This window comes from Salminus brasiliensis, chromosome 5 (assembly GCF_030463535.1).
Source record: "Salminus brasiliensis chromosome 5, fSalBra1.hap2, whole genome shotgun sequence".
Taxonomy (NCBI): domain Eukaryota; kingdom Metazoa; phylum Chordata; class Actinopteri; order Characiformes; family Bryconidae; genus Salminus; species Salminus brasiliensis.
Window position 1 is genome coordinate 22,784,619 of NC_132882.1, and position 27,823 is coordinate 22,812,441.

The 27,823-nt window shown below is 40.9% G+C and overlaps 2 protein-coding genes and 1 long non-coding RNA gene across 3 annotated transcripts; 1 reads left to right on the top strand and 2 right to left on the bottom strand.

Moving 5' to 3' along the window:
• Positions 1-1,033: 1,033 nt before the first annotated feature.
• On the bottom strand, positions 1,034-3,075 carry LOC140555581 (uncharacterized). The gene is made up of 2 exons (XR_011979667.1): positions 1,535-3,075; positions 1,034-1,435 (listed from the first exon to the last, which is right to left on the bottom strand). It is a non-coding gene; the product is annotated as an uncharacterized lncRNA (long non-coding RNA).
• A 5,046-nt stretch (positions 3,076-8,121) lies between these two features.
• Positions 8,122-9,510, bottom strand: tpbg (trophoblast glycoprotein). Its single transcript, XM_072678856.1, has one exon. It carries the CDS (start codon positions 9,284-9,286, stop codon positions 8,153-8,155), a length of 1,134 nt encoding a protein of 377 aa, XP_072534957.1. The 5' UTR covers positions 9,287-9,510; the 3' UTR covers positions 8,122-8,152.
• A 3,493-nt stretch (positions 9,511-13,003) lies between these two features.
• On the top strand, positions 13,004-27,808 carry ibtk (inhibitor of Bruton agammaglobulinemia tyrosine kinase). Its single transcript, XM_072679862.1, has 28 exons — positions 13,004-13,159; positions 14,859-15,811; positions 16,171-16,267; positions 16,421-16,545; positions 18,404-18,514; positions 18,612-18,782; positions 18,870-18,987; positions 19,152-19,332; positions 19,635-19,758; positions 19,904-20,081; positions 20,173-20,326; positions 20,503-21,120; positions 21,207-21,293; positions 21,375-21,457; positions 21,967-22,004; positions 22,130-22,226; positions 22,321-22,422; positions 22,532-22,649; positions 22,848-22,908; positions 23,002-23,129; positions 23,219-23,355; positions 23,652-23,791; positions 23,881-23,987; positions 24,187-24,282; positions 24,459-24,611; positions 24,704-24,898; positions 26,678-26,810; positions 27,084-27,808. The coding sequence occupies exons 2-28, from the start codon at positions 15,488-15,490 to the stop codon at positions 27,213-27,215; spliced, it is 4,008 nt and encodes a 1,335-aa protein (XP_072535963.1). The 5' UTR covers positions 13,004-13,159; positions 14,859-15,487; the 3' UTR covers positions 27,216-27,808.
• Positions 27,809-27,823: the final 15 nt, after the last annotated feature.

The following is a 27,823-nucleotide window of genomic DNA, read 5'->3' on the forward strand; positions in this document are numbered from 1 at the left end:
TAGTTTCCATATATAAACTGTATGGATCAGCATCTTTATAGAAGAAATGGTCTTAACCTTAATGTGCATTAATTATATATGGCACAACATCACTGTTTGTTTGTTTTTTTGCCGATACAGATACCAATCCAGTATTTACCCCTCATAAAAAACTAGGTTTTGAATTAGGCATATGTAATCAAAGTACTTCAGTTAATATTAGATAGAGATTCTAAAGAATGCCGTCATCCTCAAACTACTCGAACACTCTACGACAGGAATACAAGACATGGACAAAAATATTGGGACACTGGCTCGTTCATAGCTGAAATGAAAGGAATTAAAAGAGTTTATGCTGCTTTTGTTGGAGTAACTGCCTCTACTTTCCAGGGAAGGCTTTCTGCTAGATGTTTGGAGTATTGTTGTGAGGATTTGATTTAGCGATAAGAGCATTGGTGAGGTCAGGTTGTTGGATGATTACCACCAAACCTTATCTCAAAAGTTTTGGATGGAGCACCACCATTCCAGAGAACACAGTTCCACTGCTCCACAGCTGAATGCTGCAGGCTTTATACCCCTCTAGTCCACCTGGCATTAGCCATGATGTCAATCATGTTGGTAATGCTTCTCTACAACAACTAGACCAGCTGTGTATGTGCATTTGCACATCTGTGTCAGCAATTGGTGCAATGTAAAGTAGCTGAATGCATTCTTTAGATGGGATGTCCTCACATTTGGACATATAGTGTACATGGTTAACAATATGGCATCACAGTGTGAGCCATTGTAAGGTAGATTTGTTATGGAATTGGATTGGATACATTATTGTTTCTTTCCTTCGATGTCCGATGACCTCTACGGGATACCCCTCATTTCCAATATGCCATCTCTAACCTTAATGTACCTAGATTTGATTCCACATAATTTTGCACTATTTAAATGAAACGTTCTTAACATCAATGTATTTTAAGAGAATGTGATTATTTTTTTATTTTGGATAATTATTTGGGTGTATTTATCTTGGTCATATTAGATATAAACTGTTCACACTATGTAGAGGTCAGCTTTTTTTAATAATTATTTGATGACAGTGGTATTCTCTAGGATGTCCAGTTTATTGGGCATCTCCTAGCAATAACAGTCCAAAGAAGTCCTACAGAGTAACCTTATGTTACCTAAATCATGTAATCATATCAAAGCCTTGATACTGATCTCCCAGCACAGCCCTGGTCAAGATCATCCTCCCGCTTAATCCATCTGTTATCTCAGACAGCAGAAGTCGTTTGTCAGAGAGGGACAGAGGGATGTATGAACAGTCCTCTTTCCATGAGCTCATGGTCACTCTGGTGGTCAGTGCTCACACTTCAGCTGTCCGACAACACTTCAGAGCAGCAGTCACAACCCGGATCGCAGCATATCTGTCTCAGCCAATAACGAACCTCACAGCCAAGTAGCCCTGTGAATTCAGAACAAGTATCAGATTCACGAGAGGATAGAAGAGGCAATCATTTGGCTACTGGGCTCCTCCATCTACGTCAACCTTGACAAGACTCACTTATAGCACAGGAGTGGTTCGTCTCAGTACCATCAGTTAGCAGTCATCACAGAAGGGACCTGGCCTGAAATGAAAATGAGAACATACATCTCTCAGTAAGTCTGCCACCCAGTATTTCCAGGCACGTCTACACCCTGAATCAGAATTTCATATTCTAATCTCCTTTCTGAGGTTTCTAATTGACACCTTGACAGCATAAGTGGACTGCTATCCGTGGCAAACTGTAACAGGACTGTAAGAGTAATCCGTTAGCTGAGGAAAAAATCAATACCTTTATACAGCTCAGTTAGAGACTAAGGTAATACTTTGCAACAGGATACTGCACTTTAAAGAGACGGATGAATGATGCAGTGGGTCTGAGTTTGGTGGTTTTCTAAATCAGGTTCGGAATGAGGAAGAAGAATAATGTGAATAAATAACACCTAGTATTATTGAAGTGCATTATGATAAATCTTACATTTTAGATGTCTTGAAATAGCCTTAACTGTATAAACGAGGCCCATTGCTCCTACTCACCGCAGGCACTTTTCCCATTTCCTGCTAGTTTTGTCCCAGTGGAGGGCAGGAAACTAGCCACAGTTGAAATGGCACTGCTGTCAACTCAGATTTGTCTTCATTTCTCAGGATGCTTGTTTAATAAAGCTCAGTGGGGGAAGAAAGAAATGACACACTAATATGTTGCATCATAAATCCAAATTAGGCAAAATGAGTGCCTCTCATAGTGAGAGCCACAATACAGACACAAACACACCCAAAGGATGAGTGTACACAAGGATGAGCCTGCTATGAATGGCATGAATCTTAGCCTTAAAACAAATTCTGAAAAATGGTTGTTTTATACTTTTTAATAAGAGGCACTGTTCGAGTGTAAATATTAGGCCATACCCAATTAACAATATCCAGTTATTCTCTTTTGGTTCTTCTACCCTTGGAGATTTTGCCATGAGTTCTCAGGGCCTTGAAGAGGGAGGTAGTGTAATCTCTGCTGACCTCATAACACAACACTCATTGCATTGATCCCTCAGCACTGGGAAAGTGTGAGGAAAATGTGCTACGTAGCTTTAAAAACATTATAAAATATATAGAGTACTCATGCCAGCAACAAATCAAATTTCTGTGTATCTCTGTGACACTCAAGCTATTTACAAATTAGGTTCCAGCTAGGTGAGGTTGGATAGGTAGAATTAGAGGAGGGTATTCATAGATATAGATTAAAGAGAAATTCCACTGATTCAAGTTGTTCAGATCTTAACAAAGTTAAGAAAGCTGCACTGTGGGGAAACTGGCTGTCTGATTTCGTTATGTATAATAGTGGTAATGGGACATATTAATGGCTTGGAGTCGGGGTCAACTTTGCTATGGCATGCGCTTGACGCTGATTATGTAGTAAGTGATTAAAGTGATTAAGGAAAGGCAGGAGACGGGTGTAGGTGGGTGTGACGTTTGATTAACACAGGATTGAAGTGAGAAGCAGTGATATAACAGGCTCAAGGGGCAATAGGAAGAGTGTGGGGTGTGGTCCTTCTCCCAAAATGTTTGTTATGAGATAACTCTACATATAAGAGTAAAACAGAAGTAAAACATTTTTAGTACTGCCTTTCCGTACCACACTCAACAGCTTTTTAAAAATAAAGCTATTGTAAATCAGGCTCGGAGGCAATCTATTCATAACCATTTCATGTATTAACTTTGTGAGGTAGATTGTAAAGGCATAAAACACTTCAGACATCTCGTTCCTATCACCACCACTGTGAACAATTCTGATTGTGTACGTTTCTGTAGATCAGAGAATTTCAAACCACTCTTATTACACTAAGAGAACCTGAATAGATATTGGTATATAGATACAGATATATGGTACTGAAATGAGTAGCTACGTATGTTTTTAGTAGCTGTGAATGAAATTCATAATTGGAGCTTTTTTGAAGCAAACATAATAATTGGAGCGAACACTTCATCTACAAGTAGAATTCACTGAGATCACATGGCAGCAATATGTAATATGTTACATTCACAACACACAAGCACTACAAATGACTATGTGAGGGATTTCCATGGGGAAAAAAACCTGCACAGGATGATTATTTATCCTATATAGACCTCACTTTAATAGGAAGTACAGTAAGACAGTAAGGTCTCTACTGTAAAATAGCACCCTTTCTTCCACAGCACTTACAACTCTCCCACACAGGCCTTTATTGTTCACCCCCTAATTACACCTGCTCAACCAGGCATGGATGAGGTACGCTGCTCAAACTCGTTAATAAAAGTCTACTGTGTGCCACCTCCCGCAGTGAGCGAACAAGGTCGAGATCGTCGCCGTGGAAACGTGAGATAGAGAGCACCTGTTCCTCCCCTAGAGAGGGGAGTCCGAGCCCTCTCCTCTGGGGAAGGTGTGGCCCATCCTCAGGGTGTCATCAGCTGCTCCATTTCAACCAACACAAGAAGCCTTTATTTGATACAAACATTAACCTCTGCTCAGTTACACACCTTCGCCAAAGCAGACAGGAGAATTACAGGACACAATTAAGCAGTACACATCAAACACATACAGTGATACAAGTCCTCGAAACACTGAAAGGTCTGTGGTCATAATTAAAACCTTGATGTAACACTGACATATACACACACCCGCCATCCCTCAAAATCCACGGAAGACAAGCATCCAGGCTTTTTTTCTGTCCTGGCACCAAAGTGGTGGAACGAGCTTCCCCTGGGTGTCCGAACGGCCGAGTCGCTCGCTGTCTTCAAGCGCAGACTGAAGACCCACCTCTTCCAAGAATACTTGGGCGAATAGCAGAGTGGTCACCTTACTGACTTGTGTTTAGTAATGTCTAAGCTTAGAGGTATCTTTGAATTATTAGTCTATTCAAACTAGCTAAGGTTTTCTTGGGTAAATAGCAAAGCACTTTTGTAAGTCGCTCTGGATAAGAGCGTCTGCTAAATGCCTTAAATGTAAATGTAAATGAACACACTTCGGTAGCCATCACCAAGCTTCTGGCATAATTATGGATGGGTATTTGACCACTCTTCTAGGCACATATCAATTGCATTTGTTGGCCTTTGTTTGTCCTGACCATCAACATCTTTCCAATTCACATTCAGGATGTTGGGAAGGCCATTCCATAAGCCTAATGTTAGCCTGCTTTATCCAGGGTCATTGTCCTGTTTCAACAATCTTGCTCATGGTTTGAGGTTATGCTGAAGAATTCTGAGGTAGTCCTCCTTCATTTTTCCACTTCATCAGAGCATGAGTCCAGCACACCTACTCTCAGGGGACCTGTGAAGGTCTAGATGATATCTGGAAGACTATAAAAAAAAAACTCTCAGATAAGTTAAAGTGAGTCAAGAAGGTGATGGACCATTCCACTGTGCAGCCCTGCTTGCACAAACAATCTTCAATTGAAGAGTCATAAGAAGAAAGAATGAATGAGTCATGGGTTGCCAGGCCTTGTTGACACGACCCATGGAGGGTTCATCTCAGAACTTGCAAGACTCAAACGATCTGCTGCTAACATCTCACTGCCGGATATAGAGGACTTGTGGAGTCCATGTCTCCGTGGGTCAGAGCTGTTTTGGTGAAACCATAGACCAACACAATATTACACTGATCAGTGTATAAAACAATCATACATACAGACATTATTCAGTAGAATTATTATTAGGTATTGCTAAAACAGCATCCATAGACAAATGACTTCATCTGCCATTTTCTTAGTGGATGTGACTCCTTGGCCCAGTTACAAGACAACACTTCTACAAGCAGTCAAGCCATGGGTGTGACTCTACATCTTCAGGAAGCAGTCACTGCTCAACAACACCGTGCTTGACTGGAGAAAGAAGAGACATCAACACTCCAGACACAGCAGATTATATTACTCTTCTCGTCCCATCCTCTGGTTTCACCAGACTTACTGGAGATGTGAGAGACACCTGGCAACAGCCAAGAACACAAACATGCAATGAACAGGCCTGATTGGATGAACTACCATTGCTCACAGTTTGGTAGCAGCTAATTTCAAGTGAAGGAACTGAACAGCCAACACCAAAGCTGTTCTTTGGTTACAAATTTGCTCCACACTTGTGACAAGTAACAGAACTTGACATCTGGTCATACATACAGAACATCCAAACAATCCCGCAGACAAAGAAGTGAAAGAAGCATTCATCAAATATTAATCACTGAGCACTAACAAAGAATGAATTGTTATCTTTAGTTAAGTGCATCACATAAACATTTCACCTCAGCGCTGGAGAGCGGGGACGGTTTGGGCAGCAGGGTATGCAGCAGGAGCAGGACAAAACCAAGGTGCGTGTGCTCTTCTCGTTGGGTGTTCTGCACATTGTGGGATATTTCTATCAATTCCATTTGAACATTTGAAAAATCTCCAGACTTCCTAACTATAACTGTTCCTTACATGTTTTTAGTCAGCTTTATTCACAATTTTGTAAGCATGGTTGATGCTCTTGGCAAAAGCTCAAAAGAAAATATTTCACACAATGCTGAATTTCATTACTTCAGTAAAAGCTCTTATTTTGTGTCGTTTAAGCATGTTGTTAGGGAGGGCAATATGATAATTATCGTGTTCTCATTATTGTGATAAATCACATCACAATATACTTTTCTGAATATAACAGATATATGTACTTGAAGAACCTTAAACACTGCATCATGTTTTGTTACAATGAGAGCATATTTAGTCATGTTTAACTGGATTTAATGCCATGCAGGATGATACATCAAACGCAGCATACAAATGTCATTCGGGTCGACCAGCAGTGGCAAAAAACCCAATCTACGGTAATTCTGGTCAGAATTGTGACCAAAAGACAAAACTGACGGACAGGGACCGAAGGCAGATTTCACAGCCTATGAACAAACATGCAGTTCCCTGTGTTCTTTCAGAAACTGGTTGTGAGGGCATTGACTGCTGGAAGCAATTCTCGTTCACAAGCCATGAAACCTGTCAGCAGTCCTTGTCTGTCGGTTTCACCTTTCAGCCACAATTCTGACAAGAATTTCCAGCAGACTGGGATTTTTGCCACTGCTGGTAGACTCGTATGACCATACGCTTCAAAACCTGCAAATTTCTTCACACTGCTGCCTTTGGCACGTCTAAATGCAATCACTCCGTTATGCCAATCATTGACATCTACTTTGTGACATTTACTGTACTATACCACCTCTTCTCAATCTATGAATCCCATCACACATCCTGCAGCCCTTGTGCAACGTCACCTGCTGGAGCCTGGCGTTACAGCCACCCAAAAATGCAGGGGGACTAATTCTTTGTCCAGGGAGCTTTTTTTCTTGATTTTTACCTCATAAAGTACCTCATAAAATAAATATTAAATCCAGCACCTAAACTTGCGTTTTGGGCGGAAAACATGAAAGTTAGTAATGCATAGGTTTAGACAATGTATCTCTGATTTTCACTGTTTGGTGGTTAAAATATGGGCAAGTCATCACCGGTACCCACCACAAATGCATTTATTTGTAAAGAATTAGACAAAAACGTGGAACTAAGAGGAGAGTTCAAGTCTGTCCTTCACTTCCGTATCAGTCAGATTGTTTCAAACTTTTTTTTCTGATCCTAATCCCTAAAACAGCTGTTCCTGAACTGGAATGCTTTGAAGAAGTGCTGAAAATCTGTGCTGTAGTTACAAATGGAACGCCGGATAAATGCTGGCTATTAAGTGTACTTTAGGATCCTATACAGTTACACAGTTGCCTAGGTTCCAAGTTGTTTTACACATTTGATGTTAAAACTGAAATAAACATGCCTGATGATTCTCAGAATCATTCAGTATTTTTAAATTATTAACAATAACTCAAGGAATGGTTAGAAAGGCGTTGTTTAGAAAAACACGTGACCCTGAATCAGTGTTAAGGCTATATGTGAGTGTGTGTTCGTGAGTGCATGCATGCATAAGAGTATGCCTAATCCCTGTTCCTGTTCCAGCAGCTTCGGATTCCTCTCTGGAGTTCAAAGCACCGGAGGAGAGAAGAGGGATCAATGCAAGACCTTTTTATTCAGCAGAACATACTCATACGAAAAGTCAATCCATGTCCATTGAACAAATGAGAATATAAAAACGGACACCTCTGATCATCAAATGTGGATATCATGATATTTCAACCATTGAAAAAGTACAGAAACACATGCAAGCATGAGTACAGATTATCCAAAAAGAGGGGCATATGTTAAGACACGTATAATTGGTCGTTTTGCAAGCAAACAAATGTGCATATCTTGTGTTCATTAGAATTACGTAGATCCTTGCATTGCATTCTACATTGTCCCGAAATACTTTTCTGGAGAAGAACTTATAAACCTTTATAATGAGTTCTTGATTCATGCAGCATTGCACAACATTTACACTTGACACGACACATCAGCAGACATAAAACTGCAGGAGGCGTGCACCACCGGTCCACCCCAGCAGAAGCCAATTAATGTCCTATCTGGCACGGCACACTGCATGTCAGGGCATAAGCTTGTGGAAACTACGCAAATCGAGAGCTGAGTCACTGTTCGGCGACTGTGTGAGCCGCATCACACCCCCCACCATCCCCCCCCCCCGACCTCACACATCTAGACCAACCCGCACACCTCCTTACACGTCCGAGTTGAGGCTCAGGTTGGCCAGACGTGGGTCAGAGTTGATCTCGTACCTGTAATGGTAGCCTTCCATGTGGTCCCTGCAGGCATCACGGATATTATACATCCATTTCTTGATGCCCTTTCGGTTGAGGTAAAGGACCAGCAGAAATATCACCCCAATAAGGGCCAACACCATTCCCAGGAAGACGTACGACGTCTCCAGGACAACGTCCATTTGCGAAGGAGAGAGGTTGCACTGCAGATTCGCCTGGTCAACCTGCAAAAGCGGGACGTTTCTTAATTCTGCAGGCTCATCACAGGTCAAGTTCACTTTGTCCGTAACAAAATCAGATTTCTGTAACCATGTCACCATGTCCTTCATGAGGCAGTCACAAACCCATGGGTTTCCCGCCAGGTACAGTCGAAGCCCTGGTATCTGGCTGAAGTCTGCAAAAGTCCCATTGGGGATCTCCTTCAGCGTGTTGTTCCGCAGGTCCACATAGTTTAACACTTGACTTCTGAAAGTAATATTTTTAATCGAGATTATTGAATTGTTCCTCAAGTCCAAAGTGCTGAGGTCAGACAAACTGGTAATGCCATCTGGCAGGAATATCAGGTCACTGCTGGACAGGTTGAGATGGGAAAGTTTAGGAACACTGTTCTTTAAAAGGCTGGAAATCACTTCTGTGTAGGAGACATTATACAAAGATCTGCTAAGGTTTAGGACCTGAAGCTTATTGTTCTCTGGGAAAGCATCAGGGCTAAAATTCAGCATCTTGTTGTTGCTCAGGTCAAGTAAATGGAGACTGGGCAAGTTGTCAAACACCCCAGGGTCCACTTGCTCTATCTGGTTTCCAGACAGATAAAGGTCTGTCAAATGCTCCAGACGAGCAGGAAAGGAGTGCTCGGTTAGATGGGAGATGCTGTTTCCAGTGAGGAAAAGTGTCGTTGTGTTTGCTGGCAGGGGCTGTGGAATGGACATTAAGTTCTGACGATCGCATTTTACCGTCGTTAGTGTGCAAACGCATTTCTCAGGACAGTCCAGAGGCGAGACAGGGACAAAGCATGACAATACAAGCAGCAAGCAGGGAGTCAGGAGGCGGTGGTGGGCATGTTTCCCCTTCGCTACCAGCATGTTTGCAGACATTTGAAATGACAAATGAAGGTGACTGAATCCCCAGAAACAGTGTAACAAATGTCTGAGCAAAACGAAGAGAGGTCTGCTACAGGGGGGTTTGTGCTCACTTGAAATTCCTAGAGAACATTCACATTCCTCCCATTCCTCAGTCTCTCTCTCCCTCTCTCTCCCCCTGGACTTTTGTCTTACGTAGTTACGGAGTTGAAGCAAAAACACAAAGGTAACATGCAAACCACCAGTTTAATGGGTCTCAGATTCACATACCCATCATCATTCCTCTTCTTTGTCGAGGTTTAGGAGACGACAGAGCTGCTTTTCGTTCATCACTTAGGGCAAAAGTTCAATCTGCTCCAGTCTACTTATCTCCAGTCCCTCCAAATAAAAACACAACAAAAAAGAAAACTACATCCGGCGGGTGAACTGTTCGGCTTTTAAACGTTTGGTAGCGTTGAGATATATCCAGAACCTTCTGACTTTTTCCTTTCCCTTGTGGATTCTGTATCCTTTTCGGATTTTCATGTCACTGCCTTTGAGCGCGGCACGCAGACTTAGCCGAGTTGGATTCCTCCTCGTCCGCTCCCTGAATCCTGGGCACAGACCACTGAGTGGACTGTACCATTCCAGCAGCGGGGGGGGGGGGGGGACTCGCACACGGCAGTCACGAAGCACTGTAAGTGCCCGGTACGGCAGTGTGATCACTCAGGTTCAGGACCTAATCCTAAAAGTTGTTTTGTTTTTGTTTGGCCTTTTTTTTTGGTGTTCCAGGTTTACACACTGTGTACTTTAAAGACGAGATTTTAAATGATTAAACTTTTCTATTGTGAAGAAACATGCCAATACCCCTGCGATACTATTTGGAATGCTCCCCGAAAAAAAGGCATGGGCCTATCTCCTGTTAATGCTCAAGTTTTCAAGTCAAGTCAAGTCAAGTGGGTTTATTGTCATTTCAACTACATACAGAGTACACAGTGAAACGAAACAACGTTCCTCCAGGACCATGGTGCAACATAGACAGTGCATACAAGACACAAGTGCAACACAAACAAACAATATCTTTGTCTCAAGTGGGTTTAAATCTGGTAGCTGACAGAATCGATAAATATTTGGCACAACAATAACCTTTAATCACATTAATCATATTTAAACGTGTGATAATTAGGATATCTGCTTAGAAATGTTACTAATCAGGCTGAATAAATTCAAGCAGCCTAAGATTATATGAGCTCTCTCTTTCTTTCTTTCTTTCTTTTTTTTTTTTTTTTTTTTACCTCTAACTACAATACATCTATTATGTAGTACTTAAAATATCTATAATACTTTATTAATGAATAATTCAGTGATGAACTTCTCTCTGGTCTGATCTTAGCTTAACTAATATTGACTGCAGTCTGTTCACCCTTTTAAAGCACAACTTGCACGACAGCACAACATAATGTCATGATGTTTTCCTATAGGTGCTAAACTCTGGTAGCACTCACAAATAATTGCGGAACTATTGTATGGCTGATGAAATCTGAATAAGTTTACAGCTCAAGAAGCAACCGCCTCCTGTTGTGAAAAGGTAGAGAGGATGCAAGAAAAACGCTTAAAAAAAAGTCTTTAATTTCTTTTAATTTCTTACAGTGCAGCTCAGTGCTTTTCTCTAATGTATCATTATTGAAAATCATATAAAACTTTTAACTTTGCAGAGAATAATGCACAGAATGTGAACTGACTAAGTCTGTCTTTCTTCATGCAGCAACAGAAGATTAATTCGAAAAAAACTTTTTTAATGTGAACATTCAGAAGGTGCTGAAACAAAAAGAGGCTAATGTACATGTAAGTGTGCTAAAAGATGTCACACAAAAACCTTGTTTCTCCAAAAGGGCAATTTTACAGTAGATTCCACAACTTTTTGGGGCATTTCTATTGAGCCATTCATCATGAAATTTCAACAAAACTGCCAGAGGTGAAAAGCGGCAAAGGTTTTTCAAGGCATTTCAATTGCTTCTACATATAATAGAGAAAACATCATAGGAAATGTCGTTTTGGCAATATCACAAAGATTAATGTCTACAGATTATTTTCAGTTCCAGACTGTGATATGCATCAGTGATATACATCTAACCATTGAGTATCAGATCAATGAAAACAGCAGGAGATTCAGAAACAACTTATTGTATGCCTGCTTCATTTAGTACAGCTAAAAATAGTGAAAGCAAACATTAAACACCATATTAGAAAAATATTAAGAAAATAAACCTAACTTTCAATGGAAGTCATTTGGAATTATTTCTAAAGATTGATTCAATGTGGCAATTTTGACATCAGCTGGTGCTTTTAAAAGACACAAATGGAGAATAGATTTTGTTACAGATAGACAATTTCGATATACTACTTCCATGAATAATATTCATCTAATTGGATAGTATATCTCAGGATTTACAAGTGATATGTGATTTTAAACTGAGGAGAAGGAAATCAGCTTATCATGGTTACTTTGAGTAGCACCATTATTCATTTCCTTCTAAATTGCTGGCTTGCCAAATACCTGAATATCCGTTTTCTGTCCCATAAACCATTTCCTGCAACCCCACACTCCTGCAGTACTCCTGGAGTTCTAATTCTGGTTCAGTTAGCCTAGTCTGAGTTCCCAAGTGCTGCAGAAGCTTCCCTCCTCCCCTGCAGCATGTCACCACCACCAACAGCTGACGGAGAGTGTGCTCAGTTTGCACCTGGATTGTAGTCTGAATTACATTAGTGTCAAAGCCACAAAGCATTGCGATGAGTGGCATAAATGAGGGAACACTTTTCCTTATGTCTATTTTTGCATTTATCTAGAAAGTTTACTGAAGGTAAGGCAAAATAAAAATCAGCAAAACTTGTGTTGTTATAAAATGTTATAAATTACTTACTTTACTTTTTTGTCCTCGACAGAGGACATGTAGTTCACACAAACATTACACAATTAACAGCACTCCAAGACTTCATCAACATCATCCTACCTGCCTTCCAGTTTGACTACTACTACTACTACTAATAATAATAATAATAATAATAATAATGTTTATTATTTATCAATCCGTATTGGTGGTATGTTCTGAAGGAGGGTGCTAAAGCAGGCCACAGTGGGATGTTTTTAGCCTAAAGCCACAATTCAATTCAATGAATCAAGTCTGTATGATAATACACTGGATACCCAGGATTCAGAATTCTGTGTGATTCAGGACTAGGCCTAATCCTTGACCAAGAAGTAAGGGCATTAAATGGCATGGTGACCTAAGGTTCATGTGCAGCTGCCCTAAAGTGTCCCATTATAATGGCAGTGCTTTACAGTGGTGCTTACACACAGTGGACACTAAATGTAACATTTAACCTTAAATACTGAAAAAACACACACTCTGGTACATGCCCTGTGGAGGAAACCTCCACAACTCTCTGCAAATGATCCCTCCAGCCGGTGACGCAGGCAGGGGGACACCCTTGTGCTATCAGTGCCCTGCATATGGGAGGAGAGGTCGCTGAAGAGAGCTCCTCTGAGCCTATCGACTTCAAGCAACGGGCACACTTGGTGCAGATGTCACCTGTAGGGTAAAAAGAAAGTCTTTTTTCAGTTTGTTTGCTTGAGAACTGCTAGTCGCTTTCCCAAACTAGACGGTGTGCAGCTCTGGACTGCATGGGCCATAACCACACAGTGGTTCACAGAGTCCAATAGAAGCGGAGAATACAGGATTCCCGGAGCCAATCCCAGTGCTTCTTGCTGCTCTCTCAGTTTCTACCCCTGGCCAATTTGCAGCGCTTCATATCATTTATAAACGCAAGAACATTCCTCTGAAGATGTGTCTGTGGATTTGCCATTCCGACTCAGGCTCAAACACCGCTTCTTCCTTCATCTAGCGGCAGGTGAGAGAGAGGGGGGGGGCCCGGGGTCAGGCTGGTTGTGAAGGGTTTGCAACCTGCTTGGCTGATGATGTCACCACATATAAGCTAAGCTAGCATTAGCTAAACTACTTCGCATAACTTTAGAGTAATATCAATTCTTCGGACTTTCTCGGTGACTCATTGAACACAAGCAAGAACAGTTATTCTTTATTGGCATTTTATTTATTTAGAAAATCTACTCGTCTATCTACGGCCACGTCTCAGTAGCGGCTATCGTTAGCTAATGTTAGCTAGCTAGCTAGCTAAGTTAGCTAATGTCAAATTAGCCCGTAAAGTTACCCAGCAAGTTTCATTTATCGTGGTAAATAACCTCCTGATAATCGTTAGCTAGTGTTTTGCACCTACAGAAATATATATATATATATATATATATATATATATATATATATATATATATATATATATATAGCTAGCTATATATATAGCTATATATATATATATATATATATATATATATATATATATATATATAGCTAGCTATATATATAGCTATATAGCTACACCACATGTCCGGTTAGGTTTGTGTATATTTGTGTGTGTATATATATATATATATATATATATATATATATATATATATATATATATATGCTTTTCTGTAAGTGAGCTGGCTGCTGGACGGGCTCTGCTGGACGGGCTCTGCTGGTGCGGACTTGGGAGCTGTAGTTAGCTGGTTTGGGGAGCCAGCTTTGGAAAGTGTCAAACACTATAACGTTTCATTAACGTCGCTCTTTAAATTCAGGCTTGACTACATACATAAAAGGACAAAGATACAGGAAGACATTGGTTGAAAAGTCTTAAGCTTTCAGAGGGTTTGTGCTTTTGAAGAACCCGTTGACTTTAAAGGCCATTCTCTCCACAGCCTGCAAGTCAAGAGAAACTCATGAAGGCATAAATGATAAAGCCTCTCTGACTTGTGTTCACAAGAACTAGATTTGATATATAAAACTATTGATATTTGTGCAAAGATTATGGAGGTAATGAATTTATAATGTTGCATAAATAACATCCCTAGTCTCACCATCCTGCACCATCCTGACACCTCCACGCCAATCCCTTCATATAGTAATTAAACGACTAGTATATATTGTCCCGTGAAATGCAATGTCTGTTATATTTGATCAGCACAATAATAATTGATAGTTCTAGTGGAACACTTTTGTGTGGTAAGTTTGCCAGTAAATTATAAGTAAAACAAAGGATAAAAATTCACATGACCAAATATTCAGGTCTGTAAAACTGTAGTGTAGTACCTACCCTTTGTAGGTAAAGCGATGTGTTCATATACAGGTAAAAGACATGCAGGATCACTACTAAATAAAACGTAACAGTGGGTTTCAGAATGTGTAAAATTTCTGTCTAACCACAAAATGCCCAAGTAGGGGTAAGCAATAATTGAATGTAGATGTAAATGTGTAAGAAAGAGCTCTTTAGAGTGCGATTAGCTAAAGACCCAGCTTAGAGAAATGTCACTCACTCTTAAATTGTAAAAACCCACAGTAAAACATGTTTAAATGCTTAATGTAAATGCTTGTAGTGTAGCAATTTATTATGTAGCATGTTGGGATAGCTATGGTAGAGCATGGCTGGTAACTGTAGGTAAAGACAGCATGCATCTCTGGAACATGAACATTAATGTGGTGTTTTATTTTCTGCACAGGTACCGTTTACAATTATGGAGGCTTAAAAAGATTTGTTTTGGGGGGAAGGAGTCTTTCCCCTCAAACTGGATGGACTGTTTGGATGGACTTTTTGGGTGGTTGCAGAAAGTGTTGCCTTTTGCACAATGAGCTAAACTAGACAAAGAAGGTATTTTTGGATAACTGAGGATATATTTATAGACCTTTTGTACAGAACAAATAGCCAAATATTTATCTTTTTTTCTTGATGCCATTGATGGTTCTTCCAGCACTGGGTAGTGTGGGTCTCTGTTAATATGGTGGACTGAGGTGAGGTTGATATTCACCCTGGGGTTGCTAGGGTGCAGTGGAACCTCAACACATGCACAATTCTAGCACCCTGAGTTTTGATCAGAGAGTTTTTCTTTTCATTTTCATTTGTGCTTAAAGTTTTTGCTGCAGTAAGTGTTTTTTGTTTGTTAGTTTTTTGTTGTTGTTTTTGTTTTTTAATTGGCTGTTGTTGTTTTTTTTGTTTATTTATCAGAAGTTTGTAAAAGGGTTGTGGCTTTGCTGATTGATTTTAGTCTTATTCTGTTATAGGCTAAAGCAGGGTTAATCTGCCGTTAGGGGGGAGCGGGGTGTTTAGGGTTTTGGGAGAAGAGTGTGTAAGATGAGTGTGTTGACCCCGGAATGTACGCCAAAATGCCGTTCTCCACGCCATGCGGAGGAGATTGTGGCTGCTTTGACCAGTGGCTCAGAAGGCCGACTGAAGGTCTTCCTGTCAGCCCACTGCCACAATGCTGCCACTCTGCGGGATGAGTTTGGCCGCACAGCTCTTCACCTTGCTGCCTCACTGGGCAAACGTGATCTGTTGGAGTGGCTTCTGGACAGCAAGCACTCTGACCTACTGGTGAAGGACAAGGAGTCAGGCTGGACGGCTTTGCACCGGAGTGCCTTCTATGGCCAGATCCACTGTCTCATGTCCCTTGTAAAGGTGAGCTTAATTGGTGACTCAATTTATACCTTACTTCTTAATATGTACACTGTAGTATCACTTTAGTAGAGTTGTATCAGTTATAAGGTTAACTTTGGTTGCTCAGTTAAATTTTAACATCTCAGCTGTTTGCATGGTGATGGATAATATGAATGAACCGACTAGTTTCTCTAACAGTATTTGGTAATGGTGTATTATTATTATTATTATTATTTTTTTTTAAGAACACCTATGCATGGTTTATTGTTCAGTTAAATTTGTTATGTATTGTTGTTTGGTAGATTGCTTGACTACTAAAATAACTGATAGTAACAACCCAAGTAAATTTATTTAGTTCATCTGTTGTCTTTTGGTTACAGCATGGTGGTGCACTGTCTACTCTGGATAAGGAAGGCCTGTCTGTTCTCGACCTAATTATGAAGGACCGCCCTGCACATGTCGTTTTCCAGAGCTCTGGTAATTAGTCCCATGATCATTCTTTTTTTTATTATTTATTTATGTATTTTTTTTTATATAAACATCTTATAAAAAAATCTTATTCAGTAATATTCCCTGCTCTAATGTTTCTTTTGGGCCATATCTGTATTGTATAATATTTTTTTCTGTTAGATCCAACTGAAGTGTATACATGGGGCAACAACACCAACTTTAGTCTTGGGCATGGAAACCAAGAGAGTAGACACCACCCTGAGATTGTGGATTTCTTTGCCAGAACTGGAGTGTATATTAAGCAGGTAATCTTCTGATGTAATGTCATTGGTTGTTTCAGAAGCTGCTTTATTTTGTGGTAAAACCAAGGGTTAAAACGTCTATTGCTCAACAAGTGCTCAGCATAGCACTTGTTATTGCAGTTGGTTTACTTTCATGGTACCTTGAAACTTCATGTTTCTGGACCAAGACAAATAACGGATACAGAGTGCCTGACATGTTGTACTGTAGCAGAGACTGTTTCGGAGGTTAGGAATCGCATAATAAATAAATTTGGGTACAAAATCTCCCACTTCTCTCTCCACCAGCACTTTGAAGCACATGCTTCTGTTGATAGGAAATACTAGTAATAAATATTTTATATTCGCAGAGAAAGACTTTCAGAGTGTTGTGTAAATCTATTGGACAGCTTATGAAATATTTTTGATCCGTACAAGTTCATTATCCCTCTCTTCCATCTTCAGGAGGGCTCATTTGCATTTACATTATCGGTTAGACAGTTTAACAATGTGTCTATGTGCAGTGGGGTAAGGTGATATGGAAACCAGGCTGAATCTCATTGTAGACCTTTCAGTAGGGCTTTAGGAATTTCTAAAAAACACAGGCTGACTAATCTTCTGTGAGATGCTGAGTGAAAGAATGTGAGAATGTATAAGGTAAGGTTACATGTAGCAGAGCAGTAGTGATCTTTATAGCCTGGCCAGTGCTGCTTTTTATTATGAGCACTTACATTTACTGCCTTATTTGTTGAATACAAGAGAATCTTTTCCATTTACAATTAAAGCACACAAATGGGCCTCAAATGTAAATTCTCGATTCTCGGTGGTATGGCTTTCTACCATAGATAATGGGCATCATTATGTGATATCATGTGACGATGTTAATCACACAGGGATGGCGGTTTTACTCCACTATGTGTGGGTTAACCGGGCATGAAAGAAGTGAAATGATGCTCCACTTGATTGAAAGGTTATAGTCTTCAACTGCCATTCATTCTCTTTATGTTTTGCCCTGTACTTCAGTACACTTCAGTTCATTTAGTTCCTTTAGGCGTATTCATTTCTGAAACCCACTGACCAGGGTGCCGGTCTGCACATTAATTTCATAATGCTTGGTGTGTAGGGGATCATGTTCCCCAATCTTTCATCAGCCCTCAGGTGCCCCATACACAGAAAGACAGGCCCCTATGACCAACCGTGCTGTTTTGCAGATGCTCAGAGTTAAATATTAATTTGCGAATAACATGCTCAAATTCAGTAAGCCTAGCTTGTGTGACGGAGGGAGCGTGTCCACTGTGCACTTTGGCACATGCTTTACAGAACCTGGGATGCTTTACAGAACATCTCTTTCCCTTGGTTGGGCTTTGAAGAGACTCTTGCATTAGTTATGATGTTGGCTCCAGCCTCTCCATGCCACTTGCTCCATGGCAAAGTTCAGTGGAGTCCTGTAGTACCTGTATTCTGAACCACAGCAGGTGAGCAGAACATCAGACTTGCAAAACAACTGCCCTGACCTCATGAAGTTCAGCAAACATGCATAATAAATAGAACTAGTATATTGTTGCTGGAGATATACTGTGGCAATGGTGTCTTTGGTAGCTTTACAGGGTAAGAACAACATTCTTTCATCTTATTGGCCATTAATGTAAAAAGTCTTTGTTGCTTCTGTTTACCCATTTATCATGAAACCCATTTATCATTGCACCACTGTAGGGCAGTTAACAAGAATTGAGATACCAGGTTTTGACCTCACAGTGACCGTGTGCTGCTGTGATCATTTGCTTCACTGAGACTATCCTTGTTCAGGTTGTTTGCCCTGGAGAAATTCTTTTTTGTCTCTTGCTAATGTTTTTCTAGTGTCTCATGTATGTGTTTGTCTTCCAAGGTGGTCTTGTGCAAGTTCCACTCTGTCTTCCTGTCTCAGAAGGGACAGGTTTATACCTGTGGCCATGGTCAGGGAGGACGTCTCGGGCATGGTGATGAACAGACATATTTGGTGAGACCATCTTACCTCATAATTTGGTTTATTGTCTAATATAATATAATGTCTGTCAGGTGTGTTAGAATTGTGTCTGTTTGTTTCTACATTTCAGGTTCCTCGCATGGTGGAGGGTCTCCTCTCCCATCACTGCTCACAGATTGCTGCAGCCAGAGATCACACTGTGGTTCTGACTGAGGAGGGTTATGTCTACACTTTTGGGCTCAACACGTACCACCAGCTTGGCCTGTCGCCTCCTCCTGCTGCCAGTCAAGTACCCAAACAGGTGAGACCTCCACCTGTTAGTTTGGCTTGTGTTGAAGAGCTTTTGAAAGTATGACACATCCTTACGTTTGTTTACCCTTTTGTGCAGGTGACCTCTAAGTCTTTAAAAGGGAGGACAGTGATTGGTGTTGCTGCTGGAAGGTTCCACACTGTTCTGTGGACCAGAGATGCAGTCTACACAGTGGGACTGAATGGGGGACAGCTGGGTAAGTTACAAATTAAATAATTTGTATAACAGATGTCAAACTTGTCAGAAAAAATTATATCATGTCCTACAGTGTATTGATATTATATTTAGTCTACATGTGGCTGTATGCTGTCAAGTATTTTCCATATGAAGAGTTCTTATCTAAGCTTTTAACACCCACAGGCTACTTGCTGGACCCAAATGGGGAAAAGTGTGTGACCCTGCCCCGACAAGTGTCTGCGCTACATCACAAGGACGTGACCATTTCCATGGCAGCAGCCAGTAATGGAGCCACTGTGTGTTTGACGGAGAAAGGGGACATCTACCTGCTCGCTGACTATCAGTGCAAAAAACTAGCCTCCAAGTGAGTTATGCCCTTAAGAAGTAGAGATACCACCAAAATGCAGATAAGTTGAGCCTGTGTGAGAAATGCATTTTTGGAAATACATCAGCAGCATGTAAAACTATTAAAAAGAGTTTGGAAATGGACCATCAGTGTGTGCATGTGCTGATCTGGTCTTCATTTAAAATGTTGATAGCCATTCATTTTATGGTGCTTCTTGTTTGAGATTCATGTTAATCTGTGATTGGTCTTAATGTTTCTGTGCTTATAATATAGCTTTTAAAGTCTTGTTTAGATTCTAAAGTCATTAATTGTACCTTCAGACAGTTGAACATTAAGAAAGTTCTTGTCAGTGGAGGCAGTTTGGATCATCGGGTTGAGCCCCAGATCCTTACTGAGAGTGGGGGGGAGAAGATAAACATCCTGGCCCTGGATGAAGCAGGGAGGGTGAGTTGTTGCTGTTATTGTTGTTATTATTATTATTATTATTGTTATTATTATCATCATCATTGTAGAAGTTAAAGTGTGCTTAAAGGAAAAGCTTTTTTTTTTTTTTTTACCCCCCCCCCCTGCTGCTTCTCCCCTCACTCAGGTGTTTTACTGGCGTTCTGTGGGTACCTCAGTGAGACAGTGTAGGTGGGCCTATGGCCGACAGGTGTTCATGTCAGATATCACTCTTGGCAAGAGCAAAATGATGTTTGTTACACAAGATGGAGAGGGCTTCAGTGGTCAGTGGCTTGGTGAATACAAGAAGATTGTTGACAAAAAAGGTAAAATCTCAAATGTTTTACTGAAAGAGTATACTAAAGAAGACTTGTGTGAATTTTTTTTTTTATCTGAATCTCTATTCTGCTTGGTCAGGTGTAGGTATAGAGGTATGTGGTCACTCTGAGACTGGAGGTATGTATGAGCGTATTCGTCTTGAAAAGCTCCCCTACATCCACCGAGCTGTTAGCATCATCATGGACTCCAAGGGCCGTAACTTTGGTGTGCTGCAGTCTGATCCTAAAACCAGGTAATTTCCTTTAAAGTATGGTACAAGTACACAGCACACATACAGTAGTACACTCTCACTATTCAGAGTAGTTGTAGGTGTCCTCCAAACCTGGACTGTATCAGTTAAATTAAATAAATAATATGTGTGTTCTTTTGTGTAGTTTAAATGTTTATTGATCTCCCCTTTCTGCACAGCCTATATGAAGTGCCCACTGTGTCAGCCTCCTCATTCACCCAGCACTTCCAGCAGCTCCTGGCTGAAGCTGATGAAATGGACAGCATCCACGACGTGACTCTTCAGGCTGGCGACCGCATCTTTCCTGCTCACAAGTACATCCTGTCCATGCGTTCAGAATTCTTCCGCAAACAGCTGCTTGCAGAAGCAGGGCAGGAAAATGAGGGCGATGGGGACGTGAAGAGGACTGTGGATGCTGTGGGCTGTGACCTTCTGGTCTTGGAGAAGGCTTCATCTGAACTGCTGGAGCAGGCTTTGTGCTTCATCTACACGGACTCCTGCGAGATGCTAGTGCACGGAGCTAGGCCAGTCTTGCCACGCCTCAGCCAGGGCCCCGAACAGCAGCAACAGCAGCTGATCCACAGCCTGGAGGAGCTTAATCTTGGCGGCCGCTCCGCTTTAGAGGTTTACCGCTCACAGCCTCCCTCGGCTCCTGGGGAGGGAGACAAACCAAAGAGCAAGAGTGCCAAGTCGGGAAAGAAGGGCAAAGGTAGCAGTGCTATCGAACCTAGCTCCAATCCCGTGAAGATGCTTCAAGGAGTAGCCAAAAAACTAGGTTTAGGTGGTCTCTCTGCAAGGTGAGATTTCTACTATACCTCATGACAAATATTGGGATTATAGCTATTTAAAATAACATAATAGTAACAGTACTGTTAATCTCTAGGCTTGATGGAGTGAAGTATGAGAATGGAAAGATCAGTGTTGTGCAAAAGAAGACTGGAAACAAACCGAGATTCTCTCTAAAGAAATGGTAACTCCGCAGAATAATCATGCAGTTTCAAGTTTGATGGTATGTATTTCTGATTATGCTTTCTGCTTTGTGCTCTTTCAGCCCCTACCTCTGTGACGTCACTTTGAAATCTGATGATGGGAAGGAGTTCCCTTGTCACAAATGTGTTCTGTGTGCCCGACTCGGTGAGCTTTACAGGGTTATTGTATAATTGCATTGCAGTATAAAGTAATATCTTCACATTATTTAACCCTTTTAAATTAAGAACAGATTGTTGTGTTGTAATTAATGTATGATGATCCAAAAATAATGTCAGAGCATGGAACTGAAGATTGCTACTGTACTGCAAAGCATTTTTGCTCAGCTAAATTTAACATGAACATTGAAGATGGCATGAAGTCTCTTAATGAGCTGATCCTGAGGGAAGTTATATAGGGGTTGGCAGTCCTATAGACCTTTAGTTAGCCATCTTGCATAATACATTTGAAACTCTGGCTTCCCTTAGGCAGTTGAAGTGCACAGTGTGTATGCTGTGGTTCTAGAGAAACGACATCTTGTCATGCGTGTTGTATGTAGCTCAGAAAATGTCCCTGCGATGACCTTGCAGGTTTATGCAGTACATTCTTTAGCCTTCTCATTAAACAAGTAGACCTTCTTAGCATCTCAGTTTTGTAAATTGTCTGTTTTTTTACAGAATATTTTAACAGCATGTTGGGGAATCCCTGGATAGAGGTATGAAAACCGTTATGATCACATTTGATTACACCCTGTTATATGTAAATGCATATTTTGCATGCATGCAGTCTGTTTGCTGCTGTTCTGAGAATTGGTACATGAGTCTGTTCTGCCCCCTTTAGTCCACCAGCTGTAATGCACTGGAGATGCCCACTAGTGCCAAGGTTTTGCAGGTCATACTCGAGTACATATACACAGATGAGGCTCCCACCATCGGAGGTATTGTTGTGTGCTGACTTAAAGATCAGTTGGCCTTTGCTATGGTCACAAATATAAGACTTTCCATATAAGTGGTGTGCTTGTGTTTTTGCAGAGTCTGTGAGCGTGGAGTTTGTGTGTAATGTGCTGGTGGTAGCTGATCAGCTGCTCATTACTCGGCTGAAGGAAATGTGTGAGGTGACCATCACTGAAAACCGTGAGTTATATTGTTTAACCTTCCTTTGTCACATATCTGCCTACAAAATAATAATATAAAAAAAACATACACACTTTCATATAGTGGTGTTTATCATGTTTATGTACAGTGACTCTGAAGAACGCTGCAGAGCTGCTGGAGTTTGCTGTGGTATACAATGCTGAGCAGTTAAAACTGTCCTGTCTGCAGTTTATTGGTCTCAATATGGCTGCAATGCTGGAGTCCAAGTGAGTCATGAGTTTATTCACCCTGTCTGTTTTAAGTTAGCCAATTCCTGCTATTCCAGGAAAGTAATAAACCATTGGAAGTTGCCATTTGTAAGCCTCTAGTAGTAAAACAGTTGAATGAATCTTGGCATGCCTCCTGCTTTTTTGGATGGAGTTTCTATATTCTGAGAAAGATCATTAAACCCTTATTTGTCCCAGGGCCCTGGAGAATTTGAGTGATGATGTGTTGTTGGAGCTGTCCAAAGCATATAGGAAAATGGTGGGTTTTTATCAATGTCTACAGCTCTTTTCTTTATGATGTTCATAAAGAAAATGTGCTTTGAGGATCTTAAAACATTTTTGGTTTTCTCAGGTTCCAGCCATGGAAAGGCGACATATCACCCCATATCCCGATGCCCCTGATCTCAGTGCCTACGAAGACATGAGTTGGGATTCAACAACCAGCTGTAAAAATAGCTCTGAACAGGAGCAATCTAGCAAGTATGTTAGTCACCATGTTTTTGTCATGCAGTTCAAACCTGACTGTTCAGTGCACAGTTGTGACCTTGCCATAACGTTTTTTTGTTCAGTGACAGTCTGCTGAAGAAAGCCAAGATGAAAGCTAAGAGGAAACCACGGCGCCGCTCTGATAGCTCCGGAGGGTATAACCTGTCTGATATAATTCATAATTCACCCACTGATGTTCTCCAGAGTTCACCTTCTTCAGGTAAGCCTACATACAAATATAGCATTTTGTTGCTGTCAGGCACAAACCTTGTATCTCCATTTTTTTTGTTGTTGTTGTTGCTCTGGCAGTTCTTTTTTTTGTTTTGTTTTTTAAACATTGAATCAAATTTTCTTGATTAATGGACCAATATAAATGCTCTAAAATTACGTGGAATAATCAAATTTTATATTGACTTCTGTTAAGTTATGAAGGTTTTTCCTGCTCTTGTCAAGTTGCAAATCACTGCAATGTTGAGGAAAACCTATGATTTTTTTTTTTTTTTGTAATACTCACAGGATTGATTGATTCTGGGAAAGCATGCTCAGTGGAGTCTCTTCATGAGCTGATCACATCTGATTCTGAGGGCAGTTATATGGGGGTTGGAAGCCCTCGAGATCTCCAGTCACCCATCTTTCACGACAGACCTGAGGCACAAGTAATACAGACATACATATCTTACAGATTTTTGTTTGTCTGTTTTACCTACAGCAAGTAAAAAGCAATGGTGGTTTGTTTGCTTTTCAGGAGGACAGGTCAGGACTTATTTACTGCAGGACTCCTCCTAGCACTCCAACTGGAGTAGTGCCTACTAAGTGTTCCACACCTGAAAACATCCCAAAGATTAAGGCCAGGTGAATAACAGAGATATGGTCATCCAACTGTGTAGGCCAAAAATTAGATTAATCAAACTGCTGTATATACATTACATAATGTCTGCATTGCATTTTTGATTTTTCATAAAGTATATGGTGCAGTGTTCAGGTACACCCAGTTTGCATGTGGCCTAGCCCAGAGTGAAATGCAGCCAAGGCAACACTTGTTCTGTTTTAGTCCTGCTCGCCCAGCACCTGTCTTGGACCTAAGGACTATTATGGAAATGGAGGCAAACAACCAGAACGTCAGAGCCACTCCAAAAAGCCCTGGGTCGTAAGTGTTTTCTGACTGTTCATGCTAGAACCTTGAATACAGTCAATAGTCTTGTAGTATTGATTTATGTAGGACCTCTTAATTAAGTGACCTTTAATAACTAACACTCTTAATTACAATTCAAAATTATGAAGTTTTTCACCTCCTATTTCCCCACTTTTTTTTTTGATTGACAGGTCTGGAAACAGCAGTAAACTTTCAGTCACACCCACTAAACTGTCTCAAAAGCAAAGGAAGATGATGGCCATGGCAACTAGAGAAGGCAGTGTGGATGGAGCGTCTGCTAAATCGGTTCCTGTAGCCGTTCCAACAAAGCCAGCAAAAGCTTGGTGCGTACTAAACCTGTTAGTTCTGACTGTCCTCACCTCTTTGTTTAGTTTCACAGCTCTGAGAACTCCATTTACTGCTGTGTTTTGTTCAGGGTTACGGCGGTGCAGTCCCCTCCCTCTTCACTCTCCTTCCGGGATGTGCTGATTGAGGAGGAGCAGCGAAGTAAACCGTGTGCAGCTGCTGCTGTGGTTGCTGGAAGTCCAACAGGTCCAGGAGGCTCAGCTGTCTCAGCAAAAAGAGTGACCTTTAAGTGTGCTGACCCTAACAATGCTGACAAACCTGCTGGGTGAGAAAGTTCTCTGTTCAAGCCTATACACACACACAGACACAACAGACTTGCTGTTCTGTGATCACCTGTGCATTAGTTGATGACTAGAGCTTCCCTATGAAGTACCCAGTATTAATAACTGCCTCTAGGTGGCAGTGTTGCATTTCCTTGTAGATTGTTTTGTAGTATGTTTTGTTAGGCCTGATTTGGGTTCAGATAGTAAACATTGCAGACATGAATGGATCCTCTAGGACATTTATCACACCTAAAACTGTCTTGCACCTCTGCAGGTTTGATTTTAAAGTGAAACTGCTATAAATATTTTTTAAAAATATATTGAAGCCATTTGTTTTAGGGGGGGATTTGCAATTTTTCACTTTTTGATAGTTTGAATCTGACCGTTGTTCTAGTGTCAAAACAGCACTTGAATGCCTTAAAATTACTTGGAACTTTTACATTAAAACTAAAAAGGTTTCTTCTTCTCCCATTGAGTTGCCATTTTGGAGGTACAAGTTGTGTGACCGTGACAGTGAGCAGTAATATGCTTATAAAGCCATGCTGTTTTTATACAGCATCGAGTACACACACACACACACACACACACACACACACTTGTAGTACCACGGATAAAATGACCTCAAATTCACATGGTGTTAAAAGTCCGCATTTACCCTTAAGGGTATAATGACCTTTAAGTCTGTCTGTCTCTCTGTGTCCATTTTTCTTTTCCCTTTACCCATAGATGTTTTATTTCCACTCACTACCTCTGGATCAGTGTGTCATAAGCGTATCTGTATCTTAAGGCCCCAGGTTATCTACTACAAAGTCTTAAGTCTAATAGCAGATGAAAGGTTGTAGATAATGCGTCAGTGGATTGCCTTTACCACTTGTAAACACTGTGAAGCAGTTCAGAGAGGATTCTGTGTATTTTTGAATGCACATCAGATGCATGTCTGAGTCTGCACATATTTGTGGATGGATGTTACTCTTTATGACCCCTCCTGGGTTACTCAAAATCTAGAAGGAAATTTGCCCACCACCCATGCCAGTACTGATCTGACCTCAGGCTACAGACCTACGGCTCTGTCCAGGCTTTATTAATGCTCTATCTGCCCCCCTGCTGTGTGAAGCTACAGTACAAGTCTGACAACTTTACCTCCAGTATTACACCACACTGTTTTGTCTGTGATCATAATCTCCATTGATAAGGGCAGACCTTATGTCACAACCAATTTTTCTCTTTGCTCAGCCCTATGTGTATTTATGAGTACATCCTGAGTGGGAGAAGGCCAAGGAGAGGACAAAGCAGCCGGTTTAAGATCACTGCTCATGCTGCCTCAGGAAAGGATTGCTCTTTAACGTCCAGCTGAAGGCTTGAGCGCTTTAATGAGAACACACAGGCTTGTTGAGCTTTCAAATCTGAAATATTGACCATGTTGCACATGGTCTACTGATGTGTTCCCTCCTCTCATAAATAAACTGTTCTTGTTTGGAAATTCTCACCGTTGAGCTCCACATGCGCAGTCGTGCAGTCTGTCATCTTGTGTTTCCTGAAAGCAATCAGACATGACAAATAAAGAATGATGAAGATGTTTATTTTCTCTGGAGGATTTATGCACTTGTAAACACGAATATGTTTAAGAACTAGTTAACGAAGTACTTGCTGTTACAAATCTTCTGGGGAAATTCACCCTTTTTCCTTTACCAGAAGATGAGACAACAATTGCAGATTTATAAGCAAGAACTGCATGGATCTGCGACCCAGCATACACTGAAATGGACTTATTTTCTCCTCAGGCCGTGGCTGCTTGGGCTGGTAAGCAGTCCGCCATCTACTGCAGCAGTAACCTTTGCATCCATTGTGGAGGAGGAGAAGCAACAGGAAGCTGCCCTCATTCGCAGTCGAGAGAAGCCTCTGGCATTGATACAGGTAGATCTGATAATCTAGTAACTACAGTAATCAGTAATGTGTTAAGTAAGGATATGTAACAAAAAACCTTGCAGGATGAAGTTAAGAACCATGTTTGTTCGGTTTCCAATTCACATGCTTTATATTGGGGAAAAATAAGTAAAAAAAATTACCATGCTTATCTTCAGGTCATATTCCACCAAACATTCTAGCAGATCCAGACATCATGGTAGAAAAACGATGTCCATGCCTTTTCTCTTATGTATTCTGTTCTATTTGTGTCTGGTGTTGTAGATTGAGGAGCGAGCGATTCAAGACTTGCTGGTTTACTACAGAGCCTTCAACAACCCTGATGAGCTCATTGTGGTTGAGCGGTCCCCCCAAGGCCCTATCGCCACACCAATGTGGAACAAACATTCATATTAGCCTAACTACAACATGTCCATAACACATCAGCTTCTCATCTCTTATTATCCGGTCTGTCAGTGTTCACTTCCTTGGTTGTGGAACTGGATTGATGGGCATATTTTGGCTTAATGCTTCTTTTGGGATGTCAGTGCTGCTTTTATTTTTTTGTAAAATTGAGAAGTTGTGACAAGAGGGCAAGTCCCTCGATTCTCAGCTAAATAGAATTTTGTACCTGCCCCAAATTCAGAGAGGAAAAAAGACCCATACTGTTCATGGTCATAGATGCAGGCCAGATTATTTGCCAAAGATTTGTTAATGTGAGAGATTCTACAGTTCACCACATCACCTAAATACATAGACTTGTTGACTTGTGCCATGTATAGAGAAGTGTGAGTGGTGTGTGGAAGAAACAATGGCATGCAAAACTCTCTGCTACTTAAAATGTTGAAAGAAACTTTTGGTTCATCTTCCACTCACTCACTTATTTACAGTAACAGACATGTTGACCAGGGGTGCCCAAACATTTGCATGCCACTTGTAAGTATGAAGTTAAATATTGTATGCCTTCTGTACGCACAGTAAAAGCTGGTTGTTTTTGTTTAATTTTTTTTTTTTTTTTTTTTTTT